The sequence below is a fragment of the Cetorhinus maximus genome, chromosome 32 (genome assembly GCF_964194155.1).
Source record: "Cetorhinus maximus chromosome 32, sCetMax3.hap1.1, whole genome shotgun sequence".
In the NCBI taxonomy this organism is placed as follows: domain Eukaryota; kingdom Metazoa; phylum Chordata; class Chondrichthyes; order Lamniformes; family Cetorhinidae; genus Cetorhinus; species Cetorhinus maximus.
Window position 1 is genome coordinate 13945778 of NC_135910.1, and position 20411 is coordinate 13966188.

Here is a 20411-nt window from a genome sequence, read left to right on the forward strand (position 1 = left end):
TCAGAAACATACACAGTGCTCCAAGTGTGGTCTGTTGATTGCAATGGGTGACCCTAAAAGTGCAAATTTATCAGATGTACTTTCCACCATTCTGGATTTATATCCTAGCTTCTTTAATTGCTTCACCACATTGTCCAGAATTTGCCAGAGAAGAGTCTCCTTAATGTGGTAAATGTCCCAATATGCTTCACAAAGATGGAACAGATGCCAAACTGTCGTGTCTCACAGGTCCCTTTCTGAGTCACCTTGTTCTAATTCTATTCCATTCATTGTGCATGAATGTCACACATTATTTCATCCGATGCACAACACTTTGCATCCGTCAGGTTTAAACTTCGTATGTCACCTGCTTCAGCAGTAAATACAGCAGAATATTCATGATCGCCTTTAGTAGGTAGGGTGCAGGGCAGCTTTGGCTGGCAATATACAAACAAATGCACATTACACTAATTTATCAATCAAAAATTTGACAGGTCCTGGGCGTCTGCTCTCTCTAACACAATGTTAGTAGGTGCTGTAGGAGGGGAGCACAGGTGATCATGAGAATGAGGTTTCACCTCGCTCAGTTTCTGTGCTGAATTAATACAGCATGGCACCAGAACCAACACACAAATTCCATTGGTATTCCAGTTATTCACTTATCCAAACTAACAATTCTTTGAATTATTCATTAATCCAAACTAACACAAAATCAGTTCGCTGACCTGTTCACTTATCAGAACAGAAATGCTTTCTAGCCTGCTCACATCATTGGTGTCCTATTGCTTTTTTTAAACAGGATAGAGTAACAGTATAGAAAGAAAATGTCACACCTCGAGGGGACTCCTGTGGAAGCCAGGGACTTCGGTCGACATCATCATCCTCGTCGTGGGATGAGAGGTAGTGAACCAGCTTCTGATCTTTCATACTGTGAATGCGCAAGAAGGCACACTAACTAACAGCTTTTGACTTTACAACTTTCCCTTTATCTGCCTTCTTTCCCCACGCGTCTCTATGTTATTAAAAGCCCTGGAGAGGGCGCACACCTCCTGCCTGGAAGCCTTGCTACCTCATGCCACAGATTTTGACCACGCTGGAGGTTCAGCGAGTAAATGCAATGGCTGGTGTGGGACTGACCAGTACAGAAGTGGACTGAAAACCCAGGTCAAGGCTGAATTAGCTGAATCCACCAACGGCAGCATCAGGGGCTTCACAACTGGGTTTGTACAGGTGCCGGGGCATAACAGGATTGGAATTGGATGAAATGTTCCAATGTTCCTGTAGGAGAACAGCCTGTGGACAATCATTACAAGAACAAACACCCACATTTATTAAAGGTCTTTCAATATAGTAGAACATCCCAAGGAGTTTTGTGGAAGTGTTATCAAACAAAATTTAACACGGGGGCCACATAGGGAGATATTGGGGCCGCTGAGCAAGAGCTTGGTCAAAGAGGTGGATTTTAAGGGGCGTCTTTTAAAGGAGGATTAGGAAGTAGAGACAGTAAGGTTTAATGAGGGAATTCCACATCTAAAGGCCTACTCAACTGAAGGAACAGTTGCCAATGGCGCAGAGGTAAAAATTGGGGATGTGCAAGATGCCAGAATTTGAGGAGCGCAGAGACCTTGGAGGGTTTCAGGGGTGCAGGAGATTACAGAGCAGGGAGGGGTGAGGCCATGAAAATAAGGGTGATAATTTTAAAACTGCCAAACAGAGAACCAATGTAGGTCAGCAAGCACAGGGGTGATGGATGACCATTTAGGGGTACAGGAGGTTTAGGGGTTGCCTGCTGAAATGTACCGAGTGAATCAGCACCTCCAAGAGTGGAGCAGACAATTGAAAAAAAAACATATTTCATGGATTGTATCTGTTACCTTAGATACGGAGAGTTGACCAGTGGGTCGTACGCGCTGGACTCGTTGCTACAGTTCATCTTTCTTTCATCGCTTTCAGGAGATCCCTTTGGATCATTGTTTGTCTCGTACTTCCCTGTAACAGAAACTCAAATTACTCTTCAATACCCAACGATTTCACCCAACGAACTGCAGCGACTGCCTTTACAGTTTGCACAGGCACCACTGAGACGGATGATCAATTAGCGTGCTCTCGGTGGTGTTGATTTTAGGGAAGGCTGTTGCTCAGGACCTTGGGGGAAACTAAAACAAAAACAGAAATACCTGGAAAAACTCAGCAGGTCTGGCAGCATCGGCGGAGAATAACAAAGTTGACGTTTCGAGTCCTCATGGCCCTTCAACAGAACTAAGTAAAAATAGGAGAGGGGTGAAATATAAGCTGGTTTAAGGTGGGGGGAGAAGTTGGGGGGTGGGGGGGGGGGGTGGGGCGGTGGGGGTGGTGCGGGTGGTTGTAGGGACAAGCAAGCAGTGATAGGAGCAGATACTCCTTGCTCTTCAACACTGCCATTACTGTCCACCTGAATTAATGAATCAGGTGGTTGGAGCCCAGGTTTAACAGCTGGTCCAAAAAACATGACATCTCTGACAAAGCAACATTGCAACACATACGCTACTACAAGTTAATTTATGTGCTCAAGTCCTAGGGAAGTAGGCCTTCAATCTAGCTTTCTGACTCAGAGGTGAGGATATTACTGACTGAGCCCAGCTGACACTTAGTTGTCACTGTCACTTAATTAAAAGAATGGAGAAAGTAAGTTCACAAGAAACGTTTGTTATTGACAAGCATGGATGCCCGGAGGGTCATCGCTGTATTGAAATCAATTTAATGTGTTCTTAATTTTTCTTTTGGAAACAATGCTTCTTCTTTTGAAAGTTTCTCCCTTTGTTGACTGCACTCTGTCACATAAGTGGGTGAGGAGATTTACTCCCAGGCTCCAGGCACAACTGCTGCGTATACGACATCAACCTGGAAAGGCTCTGTGCTCTTCCTCCTCTTTGTGGGCGAGTACTTGGAATCTGTCCAGCACCTCATAATAGCCGTTGAAGATCATTGGAGACTAACCATGTGCAAGGCCAGTGGTCCAATGCACCAACTCCAGCACATAAACAATTACAAAACTTTTTCTATCTCTCCTTTGCCCCCCACCTATCGCTGGCCTTCTATCCAGTGTCACCTACCTTAAACAGTATAAATTTCATCACATTTCTACTTCTCTGTAGCTCGGAAGAAGGGTCATACGGAGTCGAAACGCTAACTCAGTTTCTCCCACCACAGATGCTGTCAGACCTGCGGAGTTTTTCCAGCATTTTCTGTTTTTTCTTTCAGATTTCCAGTATCCTCAGTAATTTGCTTTTACAAACGTTTTACTGTCTAGTCTGAAATTCTAATCGAGCACTGAGCAGAGTTGCACTGCCCTTCCGATGAGACATTAAACCGCGGCATTAGTCTATCTATTGAATGCTAAAGATCTAATGGCATTACTTTTACATCTTTGTAGAGTCCCTTGGTTTCACGCAGCTGTTCACACTGAGACCTGCTCCCGAGCCAAATCCGACCTGAGTTGGATCCGGCATCAGCTTTCCCTTCAGCAACGGAGCTGGTAAACACCCAAACCTGCTTCCACCGAAAGCAGAAGCGAGATTGACAATTCAGTGGGTGAGGAAATCACAGGCATAAACTAGTGTTAAATAATAAATAATCACAGGCATAAACTAGCGTTCTATAGTGATGGTTCCATCTAATAGGCAATCCCTCTCAGCTCCGACCCCAACATCTTTCCCTCTCTTCCAATGTTCAGGCCATTGGTTGGCACTCTACGCTCTACAAAAAAAGTAGGTTGCGAGGAGATTTGATTGAGATCTTTTAAAATAACAAAAGGATTAGATTTAAAAGTAAAAAACTGCGGATGCTGGAAATCCGAAACAAAAAAAAAACCTTCGGATTGTCTGCAAGCATGACCCAGACCTCCCTGTCGCTTGCCATTTCAACACTCCACCCTGCTCTCAAGCCCACATGTCCGTCCTTGGCCTGCTGCAATGTTCCAGTGAAGCTCAATGCAAACTGGAGGAACAGCACCTCATCTTCCGACTAGGCACTTTACAGCCTTCCGGACTGAATATTGAGTTCAACAACTTTAGATCATGAACTCTCTCCTCCATCCCCACCCCCTTTCCGATCCCCCCTTTTTCCAATAATTTATATAGATTTTTCTTTTCCCAACTATTTCCATTATTTTTAAATGTATTTCCATCCATTGTTTTATCTCTACCTTTTAGCCTATTTCGATCCCTTTCCCCCACCCCACCCCCACTAGGGCTCTCTGTACCTTGCTCGCCCTGCTTTCTACCGCTAATGTCACCATGAGCACATTTCTTAGCTAATATCACCACCGTCAACACCTCTTTGTCCTTTTGTCTATGACATCTTTTGGCAATCTCCACCTCTCACTGGCCCTCTATCCAGCTCTACTTGTCCCACCGCCCCCCCTCCTTAAACCAGCTTATATTTCACCTCTTTTCTAGTTTTCCTCAGTTCTGTTGAAGAGTCATACGGACTCGAAACATTAACTGTGTTCCTCTCCGCAGATGCTGTCAGACCTGCTGAGTTTTTCCAGGTATTTTTGTTTTTGTAAAGGATTAGATTTGTTCTGCATAGCTAGATTAGGGGCAAGGACCATGAGCATAATTTATGGAAGCACAGAATTAGGTTAGATGTCATAGGATTACATAGAATGTAGAGTCCAGAAACATCCCCTCTCTGACTTCTTTTATTTTTAAGTCTATCAACATATCCTTCTATTCCTTTCTCCTTCACGTGTTTATCTAGCTTTCTCTTAAATACAACTATGCTATTCACCAAAACTACTCCCTCTGGTAGAATGTTCCACCTTTTCACCACGTTCTTGGTAAGAAGGCTTCTCCCAATTTCCCTGTTGGATTTATTAGTGGCTATCTTATATTTATGGGATGAAAGCAAAATACTGCGGATGCTGGAAATCTGAAGAAGAGTCACACGGGTTCAAAACGTTAACTCTGTTTCTCTCTCCACAGATGCTGCTGATTTTTTTTTACAGCAATTTCTGTTTTTATTGTATATTTATAGACCTAATTGTAGACTGTTGCACAAGTGGAAACATCTCCATGTCTACGCTAATAGAGTTTAGAAGAATGAGAGGTGATCTTATTGAAATATATAAGATCCTGAGAGGGCTTGGCTGGTTAGATGCTGAGAGGATGCTTCTTCTGGTGGGGGAATCTAGAACCAGGGGGGAAAGTTTCAGGGATCTCCCATTTAATATGGAGACGAGGAGTAATTTCTTCTGTCAAGAGGGTTCTTAATCTTTGGAATTCTCTACCCCAAAGAGAAGTGGGAGGTTGCATCATTGAATATACTCAAGGCCGAGTTAAGACAGATTTTTGATTTATGAAGGAGTCGAGGGTTAGGGAGTTGAAGGGAAAGTGGAGTTGAGGCCATGATCAGATCAGCCTTGACCTTATTGATTGGCAGAGCAGGCTTGAGGAGCCAGATGGCCTACTCTTGCTCCTAATTCTTATATTCTTATGTGAAGCGCCTTTGATCATTTTAACGATCTTTATCAGGTCACCTCCCAGCCTTTTCTTTTCTAGAGAAAAATAATCCCCCCCACCCCCCCGCCCCAGTCTATTCAATCCTTCAAAATTAGTGACAAGGATGGGATTTCTTTCCACGGAGGAATGACCCTCAATGACGGTCTATGAAGCCAGTTGTGAGCTCATGCAATTGGTGTGGATTCATTGCGAACACAAAGAGCTGGACGGTTCCTAAGTGTTGCTGGCAACGAGGTGAACTCCAGGATTGCTTTTGGGCGGGGTGGGGTGGGTGGTGGTGCTCGGTGGTCTGAAGAATGTTCCTCATATTTAAAGAAATAGAGCAGTTAGTTAGGAGTGGGCAAGGGGCATATGGGAGTCTTGATGTGCAGATGTCACACCGTGATGGTATGGAACAAGCTTGACGTGCCAGTTGGTCTTTCCCGGCTGCGTATGGTGACAACAACATTCCTGGCTGGAATATTGGTGATTGAGTAATTCCCCCCCCACCACCATCAGTCATAAATGGAGACCACACAGCTGTAAGTGACAGGGGTTTATCTTATGCACTTAATTTGTATAATTCTGCACGCACAGACTTTTGCTGGAGAAATCACTCTGCTTTCACTGAGAGAATCTGCTGCAGTTTCAGCCATGAGCTTCGTTTGCTGTAGTTCGTACAGGCTCTTTTTTAAATAGACTCTGTAAGTAGACTTTGTTCGCTGTGAAATAGACTTGCGAATCCTGCTATAAGGTCCAGCCCGCCCCCCCCCCCCCCCCCCCCCCGCTCCAACTCATGGGCTGATGCCGTGGTATGAAATGGACACCCTGGCCTTTTACTGTCCTTTGTTTTCTTAGGCTCTTAATCATTTCAGTGCAGTTTGTGGATCCTTGTTGTATGCAAAACTTCATCAAGTTTACCTATAAACAGTATAACCACATTGATTGCTCTTAAAAGGAATTTATTGAATGTGCAGCACTTTGGGGCATTGTTGAGAGGTGTGACTGTGTAAACATATTCTATCTGATGCATTTGCCATGGGACTGGTGGTCAGAAACCTGATATGGGGACTTTTTTCTGGGTCCTGACCCTGCATGGCCTGTCATTGACCTGCCCATCACTATCTTGAAATGGAAAGCCAGTTAGAGGCCAGGAAGCAGGCTCGCCTTCCGATCAGGGAGAGCGGGCAGACTCCTGAGGCTGGAGGGCCAACTGAAGGCCCTCCAGCACTCTCAGATCGGCAGCCCCACCAGCCGAGGTGGTGTCTGCCGTTCTGAAGATGGGGACAGAGACAGAGAAGGCCAGGTAAGAATGTTTTTTTAAAAAAACGGCTGCAGCTGCAGCCTAACGGTTAATGGGTGTAGGTGGGGCAGGGGCAGGGGGAGGGCAGGGGAGGGGAGGGCAGGGGAGGGGAGGGGAGGGGAGGGGAGGGGAGGGGACCGTCCCCTCGTTAAAACAATTTGGCCTTCCCACATTCCGCCCCGAGCCCACCACATTGGCCTGCTGGACGTGTCCCAGGTCGATGTGGGCTGCCTGCATTGCTGACCGAAAGGCCCAGTTAGCCTGGGAGCCGGGCCCTTAATAGGCCTCTGAAAATCAAATTAATTTGCACATAACTGGCTTGCCAGCGGCGCCAAATAGTGAGCCCACTGACTGCCGATTCCCACCTGGACCTCGAACGAAAGCTTTGCCCCTCTGTCACTGCACATACTGACCAGGACCTCTCCCAGTCAGGCTGAAACATCTATCAAATAGTTACCCGTGCTTCTGAGACCGGATCCCGTGGGATCTCCTGATTCTGCCAGCTCCAGCAAAGTAAGGAACAGTGTGCGGCCCGGGGGCCTGACGGTGTTGTCCTGTGAACAGGAACTGGAGGAAGAAGTATCCAGGGGTGGCCCTTGCCACGTCAGCTTAACCTCCCGCTGGCCTTCTGTTTCCAAGTAATTATCGTAAAGTGCTGCCTCACTGTAGAGGCAGCGGTGTGAATTCAGCATCTGTCTCCGTTCTGCAGCAAGAGGGGAAAGTGAGCAAACTTAAACCATTACCGATTAAATTGAAAACTATTGCATTTCTCTCAGTGGTTCAGTCAAAGGGAGTTTGCATGCATAAGAGTGAGTGTCTCCTCTCAACAGCCCTGGCAAATTACCCCCAACCCCTTGGCTGACCCCAACAAAACATCCCAATCATCAAGTGTGCACCAATACATAAATACACATAGCTGCACTGAAAGGTTGAATATATTAACCTACACTTCTGCATGTATCATGGAAGCAAAATGCTCGATGCCTTCAATATATAAATCATTTAAAAGCTCAGAAGGTCCATAGCGAACATCATTCTGAAGTGGTTGATCATTTTAAAACATTGAATTGCGAATTTACAAAGAATCTTTAGATATTGGGCCAACACTTTAAACACTAAACCTCAGTCGGACATCTTTTCGATTCATTCCCCTGAACTCTCATCACCTTCCCCAGACAAGGTGACCAAAAGGCTGTGGTAAATTTTGTTACTGTTAAGATGCCAGGGGCTGGGTTTTGTGTGTAGGAGCCAGGAAGCGGGAGTCAGGAAAGTTCCTGACTCGCCAAATCCACCTCCAATAAGGAGGCCCCCAACCCACCGCGATTTCTGTTTTGGGCAGGCGGGGACGTGACGGAGTCGGGTCCACCGCCTCTGGACATAGGCCCGAGGTGGCAACGGAGGAGCACGGATAGCAAGGCCAGCAGGCTAGACGGCCTGGCTCCATTTACTGGGATATTGGCCCACTTGGAATCATGGCTATCAAGCTCTCAAGCCCTCACCCTCCAGCCTCACCCCTCATACCCCCTCCATGCCTCCCATGCCCCCTCATTAGCCTCGATGCCCTCTCCATTCCTCCTCACATCTCCCATGCCCTTTCCATCATGCCCCCTCATTAGCTCCGATGCCCCCACCATTCTCCCTCTTATCTCCCATGCCCTTTCCATACTCCCCATAGCCACTCTCACAGTGTCCACTATGTACAGAACCAATGAGCCATTGGCAAGTGTTAGAAATGATCCTGAAACTGACAACATTAAAGAGGCTTTGACAAGATACTTTGAAAAAGTGCTGCTCATCTTCTCCTTATATTCATTCATGGGATGTGGGCATCACTGGCTAGGCCAGCATTTATTGCCCATCCTCTAATTGCCCTTGTTTAGAGGGCAATTCAGAGTCAACCACATGTTGCTGTGGGTCTGGAGTCACATGTAGGCCAGACCAGGTAAGGACAGCAGATTTCCTTCTCGAAGAGGCACTGGTGAACCAGATGGTTTTTTTTTTACCCATCTGGTCATCATCAGACTTTTAATTCCAGATTTGGATTGAATTGAAATTTTGAACCCGGGTCCCCAGAGCATCACGCTGGGTCTCTGGAATATGTGTCCAGTGGCAACACCACTATGTCACTACCTCCCTTGTGGGGAAGCGTCAGTCACTCACAGTCATTCCTAGTATCATTGTCAAGAGATTTCCTCTACTTCATTGTGGGGAGGTGGTGGCATAGTGGTATTGTCACTGCCTAGTATTCCAGAAATCCAGGGTAATTCTCTGGGGACCAGGGTTTGAATCCCACCACGGCAGAAGGTGAAGTTTGAATTCAATAAAAATCTGGAATTAAAAGTCTGACCATAACCATGAAGCCAATGTCGATTGTCGTAAAAACCCATCTGGTTCACTGATGCCCTTTAGGGAAGGAAATCTGCTGTGCTTACCTGGTCTGGCCTACATGTGACTCCAGACCCACAGCAATGTGGTTGACTCTTAAATGCTCTCTGAACAAGGGTAATTAGGGATGAGCAATAAATGCGGGCCTAGCCAGTTACGCCCACATCCCATGTACGAATATAAAAAAAACACCTCTTAATCTTGTGTAATTAAATACACAAACCGCATCAAAGAAAAATAACTTCTTAAAGGGTATTAGCGATGTCAATCAAACAAACCTGTCGCACTCCAGCAAGCTGTATAAACATTGCCTGCCTAGCTGAGTACAGTTATATATTCTTGGAGCTCAGCCAAGCGTTCATAATGAGGCCACCTGGAAAAACAGACATCTGCTTCTTGATATAAAGGTATTTCAATGGGAATGTTAAATGGCTTTTTTTGGCTGATGCTTTGAGACTGGGAACCCCGTGGTTCACGAATCCTTTGAGCTACGTCTACTTACAGAAAGGAGCCAACTCCATCTAATTTGCGGGGGAATTTGAACTGCCCACCCCTGCAATGGAGCCAGCAAGGGTGGAAGTTCTGCATGCTGGGTGGCTATCCGCATCCGCAAAAATGGTCAGAAACGGGAATCCCGGAATCAGGTCCTGCCCGCCATTTTTAAAGGCCTCCTGACTTGGCAAAAATTCGGGCCTAGCTCTCGGGTTTGGGAGTAAATCTGACCCAAAGAACTCCGATGAAAGTAACCTTTGTCTCTGGGCTGCAAACTTTCAATGTGAAAGAGCTTGGGGCATTCTCAGCTCTACAAAACAACTAACTCAGAGCTACATTGGATAAAGATACACCTCAGGATGGCCACTGTAAGAAAATTGAGGTTGGTGTATTGATAGCACTCTACTGAGGCTGGAGCAGCGCAGAGGGAACATTACACTGCAGTTGAGCTGGAAGTGTTTAATGTAACAGTATAGTGGGAGCTTTCTTTACTTTGTATCTAACTTGGTAGTGTACCTGGGTCTTCTAAATGGAGTTGTGCAGAGGGAGCTTTACTCTGTATCTAACCCCGTGCTGTACCTGTCCTGGGAGTGTTTGATGCGGACAGTGTAGAGGGAGCTTTACTCTGTATCTAACCCCGTACTGTACCTGCCCTGGGAGTGTTAGATGGGGACAGTGTAGAGGGGGTTTTACTCTGTATCTAACCCCATACAGTACCTGTCCTGGGAGTGTTTGATGGGGACAGTGTAGAGGGAGCTTTACTCTGTATCTAACCCCGTGCTGTACCTGTCCTGGGAGTGTTTGATGGGGACAGTGTAGAGGGAGCTTTACTCTGTATCTAACCCTGTGCTGTACCTGTCCTGGGAGTGTTTGATGGGGACAGTGTAGAGGAAGCTTTACTCTGTATCTAACCCCGTGCTGTACCTGCCCTGGGAGTGTTTGATGGGGACAGTGTAGAGGGAGCTTTACTCTGTATCTAACCCCGTGCTGTACCTGTCCTGGGAGTGTTTGATGGAGATAGTGTAGGGGAGCTTTACTCTGTATCTAACCCCGTGCTGTACCTGTCCTGGGAGTGTTTGATGGAGATAGTATAGGGGGAGCTTTACTCTGTATCTAACCCTGTGCTGTACCTGCCCTGGGAGTGTTTGATGCAACTGTGTAGAGGGAGCTTTACTCTGTATTTAACACCATGTTGTACCTGTCCTGGGAGTGTTTGGTGGGGACAGTGTAGAGGGAGCTTTACTCTGTATCTAACCCCATGCAGTACCTGTCCTGGGAGTGTCTGATGGGGACAGTGTAGAGGGAGCTTTACTCTGTATCTAACCCTGTGCTATACCTATCCTGGGAGTGTTTGATGGGGATAGTGTAGGGGGAGCTTTACTCTATATCTAACCCTGTGCTGTACCTGCCCTGGGAGTGTTTGATGCAACTGTGTAGAGGGAGCTTTACTCTGTATTTAACACCATGCTGTACCTGTCCTGGGAGTGTTTGATGGGGACAGTGTAGAGGGAGCTTTACTCTGTATCTAACCCCATGCAGTACCTGTCCTGGGAGTGTCTGATGGGGACAGTGTAGAGGGAGCTTTACTCTGTATCTAACCCTGTGCTATACCTATCCTGGGAGTGTTTGATGGGGATAGTGTAGGGGGAGCTTTACTCTGTATCTAACCCTGTGCTGTACCTGCCCTGAGAGTGTTTGATGGGGACAGTGTAGAGGGAGCTTTACTCTGTATCTAACCCTGTGCTATACCTGTCCTGGGAGTGTTTGATGGGGATAGTGTAGGGGGAGCTTTACTCTGTATCTAACCCTGTGCTATACCTGTCCTGGGGGTGTTTGATGGGGATAGTGTAGGGGGAGCTTTACTCTGTATCTAACCCCGTACTGTACCTGTCCTGGGGGTGTTTGATGGGGACAGTGTAGAGGGAGCTTTACACTGTATCTAACCCCGTGCTGTACCTGTCCTGGGAGTGTTTGATGGGGACAGTGTAGAGGGAGCTTTACTCTGTATCTAACCCCGTGCTGTACCTGTCCTGGGAGTGTTTGATGGGGACAGTGTAGAGGGAGCTTTACTCTGTATCTAACCCCGTGCTGTACCTGTCCTGGGAATGTTTGATGCAACTGTGTAGAGGGAGCTTTACTCTAGTTCGCTGTGCTCTACCTGATCTGTGTGCTCCAGATGGGGTAGTGTACAGGGAGAGTTACTCCACATCTTGTGCTACACCCACTGGGAGTGCTTGATGCTGAAACTGAGTGACAAAATTGGAAAATGTTCCATGGCACCATGCTTCACCCTGATGAGCTCAGAGTTGACAAAAGGAAAACTGATGAGTCCTAGCCCAGAATATCGTACCTGTTTTTTCCACCCGCTTCTTTTTCCTTGGTTTGGGACAGATGTTCCTCAGCCTCATTTTCTTTATGCTTGGAGGTGTGGAGGGAGGACTGATCTCTGTGTTACTCTGTGCAGCTTCTTCTGGGCTTGAAGATTCCTCTCCATTTAAGTAGTATTCTAGGAATGAAAAATTGGTTGGCTGTCTGCTTTATTGGTTGAAGGTACATTATTCGTCAATTTGTATTTATATAGCTCCTTTAATATAGCAAAACATCCCAAGGCATTTCGCAGGAAAATTGTCAAACAAAATTTGACGCAGAGCTACATATAGAGCCATTAGGACCAAAAAGCTCAGTCTTGCGGTAGTTTTTAAGGAGCATTCTTTAAGGAGCGAGAGGTTTAGCGAGAGAGTTCCAGCGTTAGGGCAATGGGCAGCTGAAACTGCGGCAGCCAATGGTGGGTGATAGAGATCTAGCAAGAGGCTAGAATTGGAGGAGTGAAGAGATCCCACAGGGTTGTATGGCTGGAGGATGTTAGAGAGAGAGAGAGAGAGAGAGAGAGAGCGAGAGACGGGAAAGGGGCAAAGCCACAGAGGGGTTTGTCACAAATGTTGCTAGAAACCTAAGAAAATTCAGGAATAAGAGGTCGCCTGGCCTATCAAAGCTCACCCCTCGAGCAGATTCACTCTACCTTATGACATTCAAAAGAATTTTAAACAACCCCTAAAAAAATAGTCTAGGCAGGGAATAGTGGTGTAGGAAATCAATGCAGTATCCTTTGATCTTGGACCTGGTTTCAATCCAACTTTATCAATTGCTGACTGTATTATTTGCTTTAACAGATGGGACAGCAGCTCAGATCTCTGAAGCCAGACTTAGAACTTTTCACATTGAGATTAAGATATATACTCTGCAGCTCTCTCAAGCAGCGGTTCAGGGAGAAGGCCTGCGACCACCTCCTCAAGGTCAACTAGGGATGGGCAATGAGCACCTGCTTTCTCCATATCCTGAGAACGGATGAAAGACAGGTGATCTCTAATTGCTGTGCAAGCTCTCAAACTCAAAAAGAAGCCTCTGGACTCCCACTATGGTCCTATTTGTGACAGTGAAGTCAGGAGTTAGCCCAAAACATGAGGAAGTCTGGAACAAGAAAAGGACCATTCAGTCCATCAAGCCAGGAGCTCAAAGGCAGCACAGGCAATTCAGACCGTCCACGGGAAACCCATAAAACATAAAGGCGATGCTTCAGTGGAAGATGTCACACACTCACCACTTTCATCTATTGCCACATAATGATTCTTCAACAGGGATTTAGTGTTGCAGATGTGCTTGTTAAGAAATGCAATGTATCGCAAAACCTGGTTCAGAATCTCCTTCTATAAAAGAGAATAGAACTTGCATTAAAATGTGCTTGTCCTGGTGATAAGGACATCCCAAAGTGACTCACAGCCAATTACATATTTTTGAAATACACTCCCTGTTGTGCCACAGGTAAACACAGCAGATAAATTGCATGCAGCAAGGTCACACAAACAGTCACTGGATCAACAACCAGGCAATCTATGTTTGGTCAAGGGGATTAAATGTTTGGATAGTGCACTGGGAAACCCGATTGTTTTTCTTCATGGGATCTTTGACGTCCACCTGACCGGGCAGTGAGGCTAATGGTTTAAAGTCTGATCTGAAAGACAGCATCTCCAACAGTGTAGCACTCCCTCAGTACCCCACAGAACTGCCATGTTGGATTACATGCTCAAGTCTCTAGAGTGGGGCTTGACCCCATGACTCTCAGACTCAGAGGTGAGAGTCATGGTTGAAAGTAAGTGTCGGTGGTTACTTGCTCTCTCAACACTTGAAACTGTCTCAACAGACAGAAAACAAAATGTTGAATGTGCTGGAAAACTGAAGCAAGGGCAGAAAATGCTGAATATATATATACAGTACTTGAAAAGGGGAAAGGCAGGTTTTGGGTGGAGTTTGAGGAACAGAAATGGGAACTTTGCAATAGGATGTCTATCTGTTCTTTAACTAGAGATAGGCACAGCACTGCCAAGTTCCTGTTTGTATTGCTATGATCAGATGAGAAAGTGAGATTTTTATCTCATTTCCGCCCTGTTGTTTTTTTGTCGCACATTGGAATTTTGACAAGTCTCAAGTCCTTTTTTTCTTGCTTTCCCTCAATGTCGAGTAAGGCACAGCCAGATGCAGAGCCTTTTGAACATGCCTCAGCCTCAGCCTCAGGGAAGCACCGGGGATTTTTTCTGTATTATCCACCGAGTGAGCTTGTCAATTAGCATCAAATATGGGACCGATTCTGTCATACACCCATCCTTACCAGATTTCCCAGACACATTGCACACAGACTGCATGTTGCACATATAAATACTATAGCTACAAGAGCGGGTCAAAGGCTGGGAATTCTGCAGAGAGTAACTCGCCTCCTGACTCCGCAAAAGCCTGTCCACCATTACAAGGCACAAGTTAGGAGTGTGATGGAATATTCTCCACTTGCCTGGATGAGTGCAGCTCCAACACTCAAGAAGCTTGACATCACCCAGGACAAAGCAGCCTGCTTCATTGGCACACCATCCAACATCTTAAACATTCACTCCCTTGATCACCGACGCACAGTAGCAGCATTGTGTACCAGAAAGAAGCTACACTGCAGCAACTCGCCAAGGCTCCTTCGACAGCACCTTCCAAACCTGCGACCTCTGCCAACTAGAAGGACAAGGGCAACAGGTGCACGGGAACACCACCACCTGCAAGTTCCCCTCCAAGCCGAACACAATCCTGACTTGGAACTATTTCGCTGCTCCTTCATCGTTGCTGGGTCAAAATCCTGGAACTCCCTCCCTAACAGCACTGTGGGTGTACCTACACCACATGGACTGCAGCGGCTCAAGAAGACAGCTCACCACCACCTTCTCAAGGGCAATTAGGGATGGACAACAAATACTGGCCTAGCCAGCGACACCCAAACCCTGTGAAAGTATACATTTAAAAAAAGGACTATAAAAGCCAGAAGACAGAGGAAACTTTTATCCTTTTAGTCCAGGCTAGATTTCAATTGTGGTCCCATAGATGAAAAGATACTGGCTAACCCAATATTGCCCAGTACGTTATCGGCTAACCACAAGTGATAATGAGGAATGCAGATGTGGCCAGTTGCATTTCTGATTCATGAATCTAGGATGAGTAACAGACACTTTGGGCATGTGATCTCAACACTCATTTTCACACTGTGTGTGATGCATGTGCACTTTAGCCTTTCTTATGCGTTTGTTGATAAAAACGATGAAAAGTGAGCATGTGAGTGTTTGATCATTGTGAGAGCTTTAACTCTTTGGTTATCAAATGGTGGTAGATGTGTGCTAAGTAAGTCAGTACCCATGGAATACATTTACTTGTGTTGTGTGACCATATTATGTCATTTTCTACCAAAATTAGTGCGTGTGACTATAATGGTGTTACCGTAGCAATGCCAATGGCTAGTCAGTGACTTCTACTGGACAAAACTCTAACACAATATGCCATTCAGTGCCCCCACCAACCTCCACCCCGGCTCCTGCGTTTTTTTAAAACCAGAGTTGTCAGTGTGTGATGGGCAAGGGTGAGAGAGCCTAATAGCTTGTAAAACAATTAGGCCTTCTAACCGCCCTGCCTCAGCACCCGCTTGCCCCCTTGGCTGCCCACGATCCGCGTCTGGAGTCAGTAGACCCCACTCTATCCCACTCCCGGCTTCCCAGAGCGAACATTGGGACTAACGGGACCCTTTAAACCAAGGTGGGTCACAGCACTTACCTACACCCCATGGGCTGCAGCGGTTCAAGAAGGCAGTTCACCACCACCTTCTCAAGGGGCAATTAGGGGTGGGCAACAAAGGCTGGCCCAGCCAACCATGCCCACATCCCACCAATGAATGAAAAAAAACTTGAGCTACCTGGCTTGGTTCAGAAATCCAGCCCATAGTTTCTCTTTATCTAGACTACCAAATCCTTTCCTTAAACACCTCAATTAGATCACCCCTTAACCATCACTACTCAAAGGAATATAAAAGAAGGCTAATGAAATACTATCCTTTATTATGAGAGGGATTGAACATAAAAGGAAGGATGTTATGCTTCAGTTATACAGGGCATTGGTGAGACCGCATCTCAAATACTGTGTGCAGTTTTGGTTCCCTTATTTAAGGAAGGATGTAAATGCATTGGAGGCGGTTCAAAGGAGGTTTACTAGATTGATACCTGGAATGAGTGGGTTGTCTTATGAGGAAGGATTGTACAAACTGGGCTTGTTTCCACTGGAGTTTAGAAGAGTGAGGGGTGATTTGATTGAAGTATACAAGATCCTGAATGGCCTTGACAAGGTGGACATGGGAAGGATGTTTCCCCTTGTGGGTGAGTCCAGAACTAGGGGGGCACTGTTTTAAAATTAGGGATCGCACTTTTAGGACAGAGATGAGGAGGAATGTTTTCTCTCAGAGGGCTGTGCGACTTTGGAACTCTCTGTCTCAGAAGATGGTGGAGGCGGGGTCATTGAATACTTTTAAGGCGGAGATAGATAGATTCTTGTTAGGCGAGGGAATCAAAGGTTATCGAGGGTAGATGGAAATGTGGAAATCGAAACACAAGAAGATCAGCCACGATCTTATTGAATGGCGGAGCAGGCTCGAGGGGCCGAATGGCCTACTTCTGTTCCTATTTCTTATGTTCTTACGTTCTAAAACTAGTCAATGCAACCTGTCTTCCTAGTTTAACCCTTTTGGCCCCAGTATCATTCTGTTGAATCTGTGCTGTGTTCTCTCCAAGAACAAAATATTCTTCCAGGGGTGCAGTGTCCAGAACTGAACTCAGTTACTCCAGATGCATTCCAACCAGGAGCTTTGTGCAGCAGTAGCAAAACTTCCTCCCCTTGGTACTTCAGCCCCCTCAAGATAAAGGCCGGTGTTCCATTCACCTTTTAGCCCAGGATTTTTTAGGCTGGCGGGGTTTCCCTTCCTGCCATCCAAGGAGTCGGTGACGAACGCATCGCTGCCCATGCTGGCTGCCACACAGCCACCTCATGCTCCAAGGAGCATTAATTGGCTGGAGGTGTGACTTCTGCCCCCTCGCTCCGGTGAAGGTCCTGCCTGCAGAGATCTGCCTGCCAATCAGATTGGCCGGCAGCTCTCCGGTCCCGACAGCGCCAGGAGCTGCAGTGGACGGGACCGGGACTGCAAGCAGTGCCCGCAGTCTTCAGTCCCAGAATCCAGGACCCAGCTCAGTGTGGGCGTCTCAGGGCAGGAAATGGAGGTGAGGCCCAGGGTGCATTGGGCAGAGGCAGGTGGAGGGGGGAAAGGGGGTGTTGCTGTTGCTTTTATTCGCTCATGGGACGTGGGCATGGCTGGCTAGGCCAGCGTTTATTGCCCAGCCCTGATCGCCCTTGCCACAATGTTGAAAGGAGGCTGTTGAGGCACTCCCCACTTCCTGCCTGGGCAGGTTCACTTTACAGGCTTTACCGCCCCCATCCGCCCCCCCCCTGCCCCCGAATGATTCCGCCAGCTTGAGAAGTGAGGCTGGGTAGGAGACAGCCCCCTAAGCGGTCATTAATCGCCGGGCAGACTGGCCTAGACCTTGCCCATCCAATCGTAAAAATCGCGGAGAGGTCGGGGCAGGAGGGAGCCCCGGTAGGGAGGACCCTCCGAGGAATTTCTTTCTTTTTAAACGGGTCGCCCTCTTCCCCACCCCCCACTCCCCACCTGCTGTAAACCTGTTGGCCGGGGAGGGGGGAAATTCTGCCCTTAAATATTATTTGTTGTAACCTGCGAACTTTGCTTTTGCCACGCGTAATGACCAAGAGAGTGAGGCAGCTTCACACTTAGCTCAACCGAGGGGCTGTGTGTTATGAAGTATTAGTGAACTGCACGGAGTGCTCACTCACAGCGAGAGTATGAAGGTTGGTACGGAGGCCATGGGAGCAGTGGGTGGGTGGGGGAGGTGTGTGTGTGTGTGTGTGTGGGGGGGGGATTAATTTTAGGTTTTGCTGAGCTGAGAGAGCTTTTTTTTATTGTACCTTTGTCAGTCTTTTCTCCCGTTTCTGTGGAGGGACTGGCAGGATGGCAGCCAGCTCCCGCAGTGAGTTCACGTTGCTGCGATACTGTTCCCTGGGAAGAGATCACAGAGCAGGTTCCTGAGAAGGGTGTTTGCTTCACAAGTAGATCGTTTCAACAAAGGGAAAAAAACAGGATGGGGGTGCGAAGGCAGGAGAATGGCAGGGGTGGGGGGGAGGCGGCGAAGGGGGTGATAGAAGGGAGGAAGAGAGGGAGAAAGAAACGAAGGGAGAAATATGGGAGGGAGGGATAAGGGAGATGGACAAACTTGGCTCCTGCCCCCTTTATGCCTATTGCAGCCCACAAACCACAAAATTGTGAGGCCCAGTCATTTCCAGCAGCCACTAATGACGGACGTGACTCCGTGCAGGGAGCACGCAAGCAGAAAAAGCAGCTCTTTAGTCTCTGCTGAAGTGCCGTTGGAATTGAGAAGAGCGTTTATGACTTGATCAGAATAATTCTGAAAGGCAAACGCTAACCCCAGTTTTGGGTGCCCCTCAGAATCGACCCAATCCCAAACCCTGCTGGCTGTGTATTGCTGCCCATCATAAATGCCTGAGACCTTGCAGCACCATCTACTGGGGGTCTGTGGACATTGTAGTGCAATGCAAGCATATGACAACTCACGTTTACATAGCGCCTTCGCTGTATCATTACAGATTTACAGCATGTAAACGGGCCTTTTGGCACAGGATCTCTACATGAGCCTGCTTCCACCCCTATCTGCATATCTTTCTCCCTCACATGTTTATCTCACTTCTCCTTAAAACTGCACCACAACCAGTTCATGCAGAAGCACTCTCACCACTCTCTGGGTAAAGGAGTTTCTCCTGAATTCTTCATTGGATTTATTCATGGCTTACTTAGTTTTACATGGCCCCCTAGTTTTGAACTCCCTTAGAAGTGGAAACATCCATTGGATGGTTAGGTCAAAGAATTCTTCAAACCACCTCTGGCAGCTTGCCTCTGGCCTGTTAGGAAATGCAAGAGGGTTGCACTGAGCAGCAGAATTTCACTTCCTGCAGAAGTGTCTCAATTAAACTGCTTGAAATTTGCAACGTCCTTGTCCATTGTAGCTTAACTAGTGGAAATTTTGTTTTATTCAGCAACACTAGGAGTGACAGTAATATCAAAAAAAGGGAACACTGGGCACATTCCTCCCACTTTAAATTTGAGGTAATAAACCCAGAGAGTGAATGAAGAACCCCTAACGAATCCTGACACACTCAGGGATCCCCGACAAATCCTGACACACTCAGGGATCCCCGACAAATCCTGACACACTCAGGGATCCCCGACAAATCCTGACACACTCAGGGATCCCCGACAAATCATGACACACTCAGGGATCCCCGACAAATCCTGACACACTCAGGGATCCCCGACAAATCCTGACACACTCAGGGATCCCCGACAAATCCTGACACACTCAGGGATCCCCGACAAATCCTGACACACTCAGGGATCCCCGACAAATCCTGACACACTCAGGGATCCCCGACAAATCCTGACACACTCAGGGATCCCCGACAAATCCTGACACACTCAGGGATCCCCGACAAATCCTGACACACTCAGGGATCCCCGACAAATCCTGACACACTCAGGGATCCCCGACAAATCCTGATACACTCAGGGATCCCCAACGAATCCTGACACACCAAGGAGTCCCCTACAAATATTGACACACCCAGGGATCCCCTACAAATATTGACACACCCAGGGATCACCGACAAATCCTGACACACTCAGGGATCCCTTACAAATCCTGATACACTCAGGGATCCCCGACAAATCCTGACACACCCAGGGACTCCCGACCAATCCTGACACACCAAGGGATCCCCTACAAATATTGACACACCCAGGGATCTCTTACAGGTGCTGACACACCCAGGGATCCCCGACAAATCCTGGCACACCCAGGGATCTCTTACAAATCCTGACACACCCATGGACCCCTCACAAATCCTGACACACTCAGGGATCCCCGACCAATCCTGACACACCAAGGGATCCCCTACAAATATTGACACACCCAGGGATCTTTTACAGGTGCTGACACACCCAGGGATCTCTTACAGGGGCTGACACACCTCGGGATCTCTTACAGATACTGACACACCTAGGGATCTCTTACAGATACTGACACACCTAGAAATTAGTGACACACCCAAATTAGAAACTGACCCCAGAAATTAGTGACATGCCCAGGGGCCTCCTGTACATACTGACACACGCAATGATCCCTTACAAATACTGACACACGCAGTGATCCCTTACAAATACTGACACACGCAGTGATCCCTTACAAATATTGACACACGCAGTGATCCCTTACAAATACTGACAC

The 20411-nt window shown here is 47.2% G+C and overlaps 1 protein-coding gene and 1 long non-coding RNA gene across 4 annotated transcripts in view; one reads left to right on the plus strand and one right to left on the minus strand.

Moving 5' to 3' along the window:
* Window positions 1-20411, minus strand: part of meiosin (meiosis initiator) — a 59185-nt gene that overhangs the window by 20365 nt on the left and 18409 nt on the right. For all 3 annotated transcript variants that reach the window (XM_078533079.1, XM_078533077.1, XM_078533078.1), the window contains 6 exons: window positions 18022-18112; window positions 13238-13343; window positions 11990-12145; window positions 7220-7465; window positions 1854-1968; window positions 813-907 (listed from right to left, as the gene is read on the minus strand). In XM_078533079.1, coding sequence (XP_078389205.1) covers window positions 813-907; window positions 1854-1968; window positions 7220-7465; window positions 11990-12145; window positions 13238-13343; window positions 18022-18112 — 809 coding nt within the window. The remainder of the gene's footprint in view (window positions 1-812; window positions 908-1853; window positions 1969-7219; window positions 7466-11989; window positions 12146-13237; window positions 13344-18021; window positions 18113-20411) is intronic.
* LOC144671269 (uncharacterized) overlaps window positions 1-20411 on the plus strand; it is a 34403-nt gene that overhangs the window by 7643 nt on the left and 6349 nt on the right. The window contains exon 2 of the long non-coding RNA XR_013573900.1: window positions 779-879. This is a non-coding gene — a long non-coding RNA (uncharacterized LOC144671269). The remainder of the gene's footprint in view (window positions 1-778; window positions 880-20411) is intronic.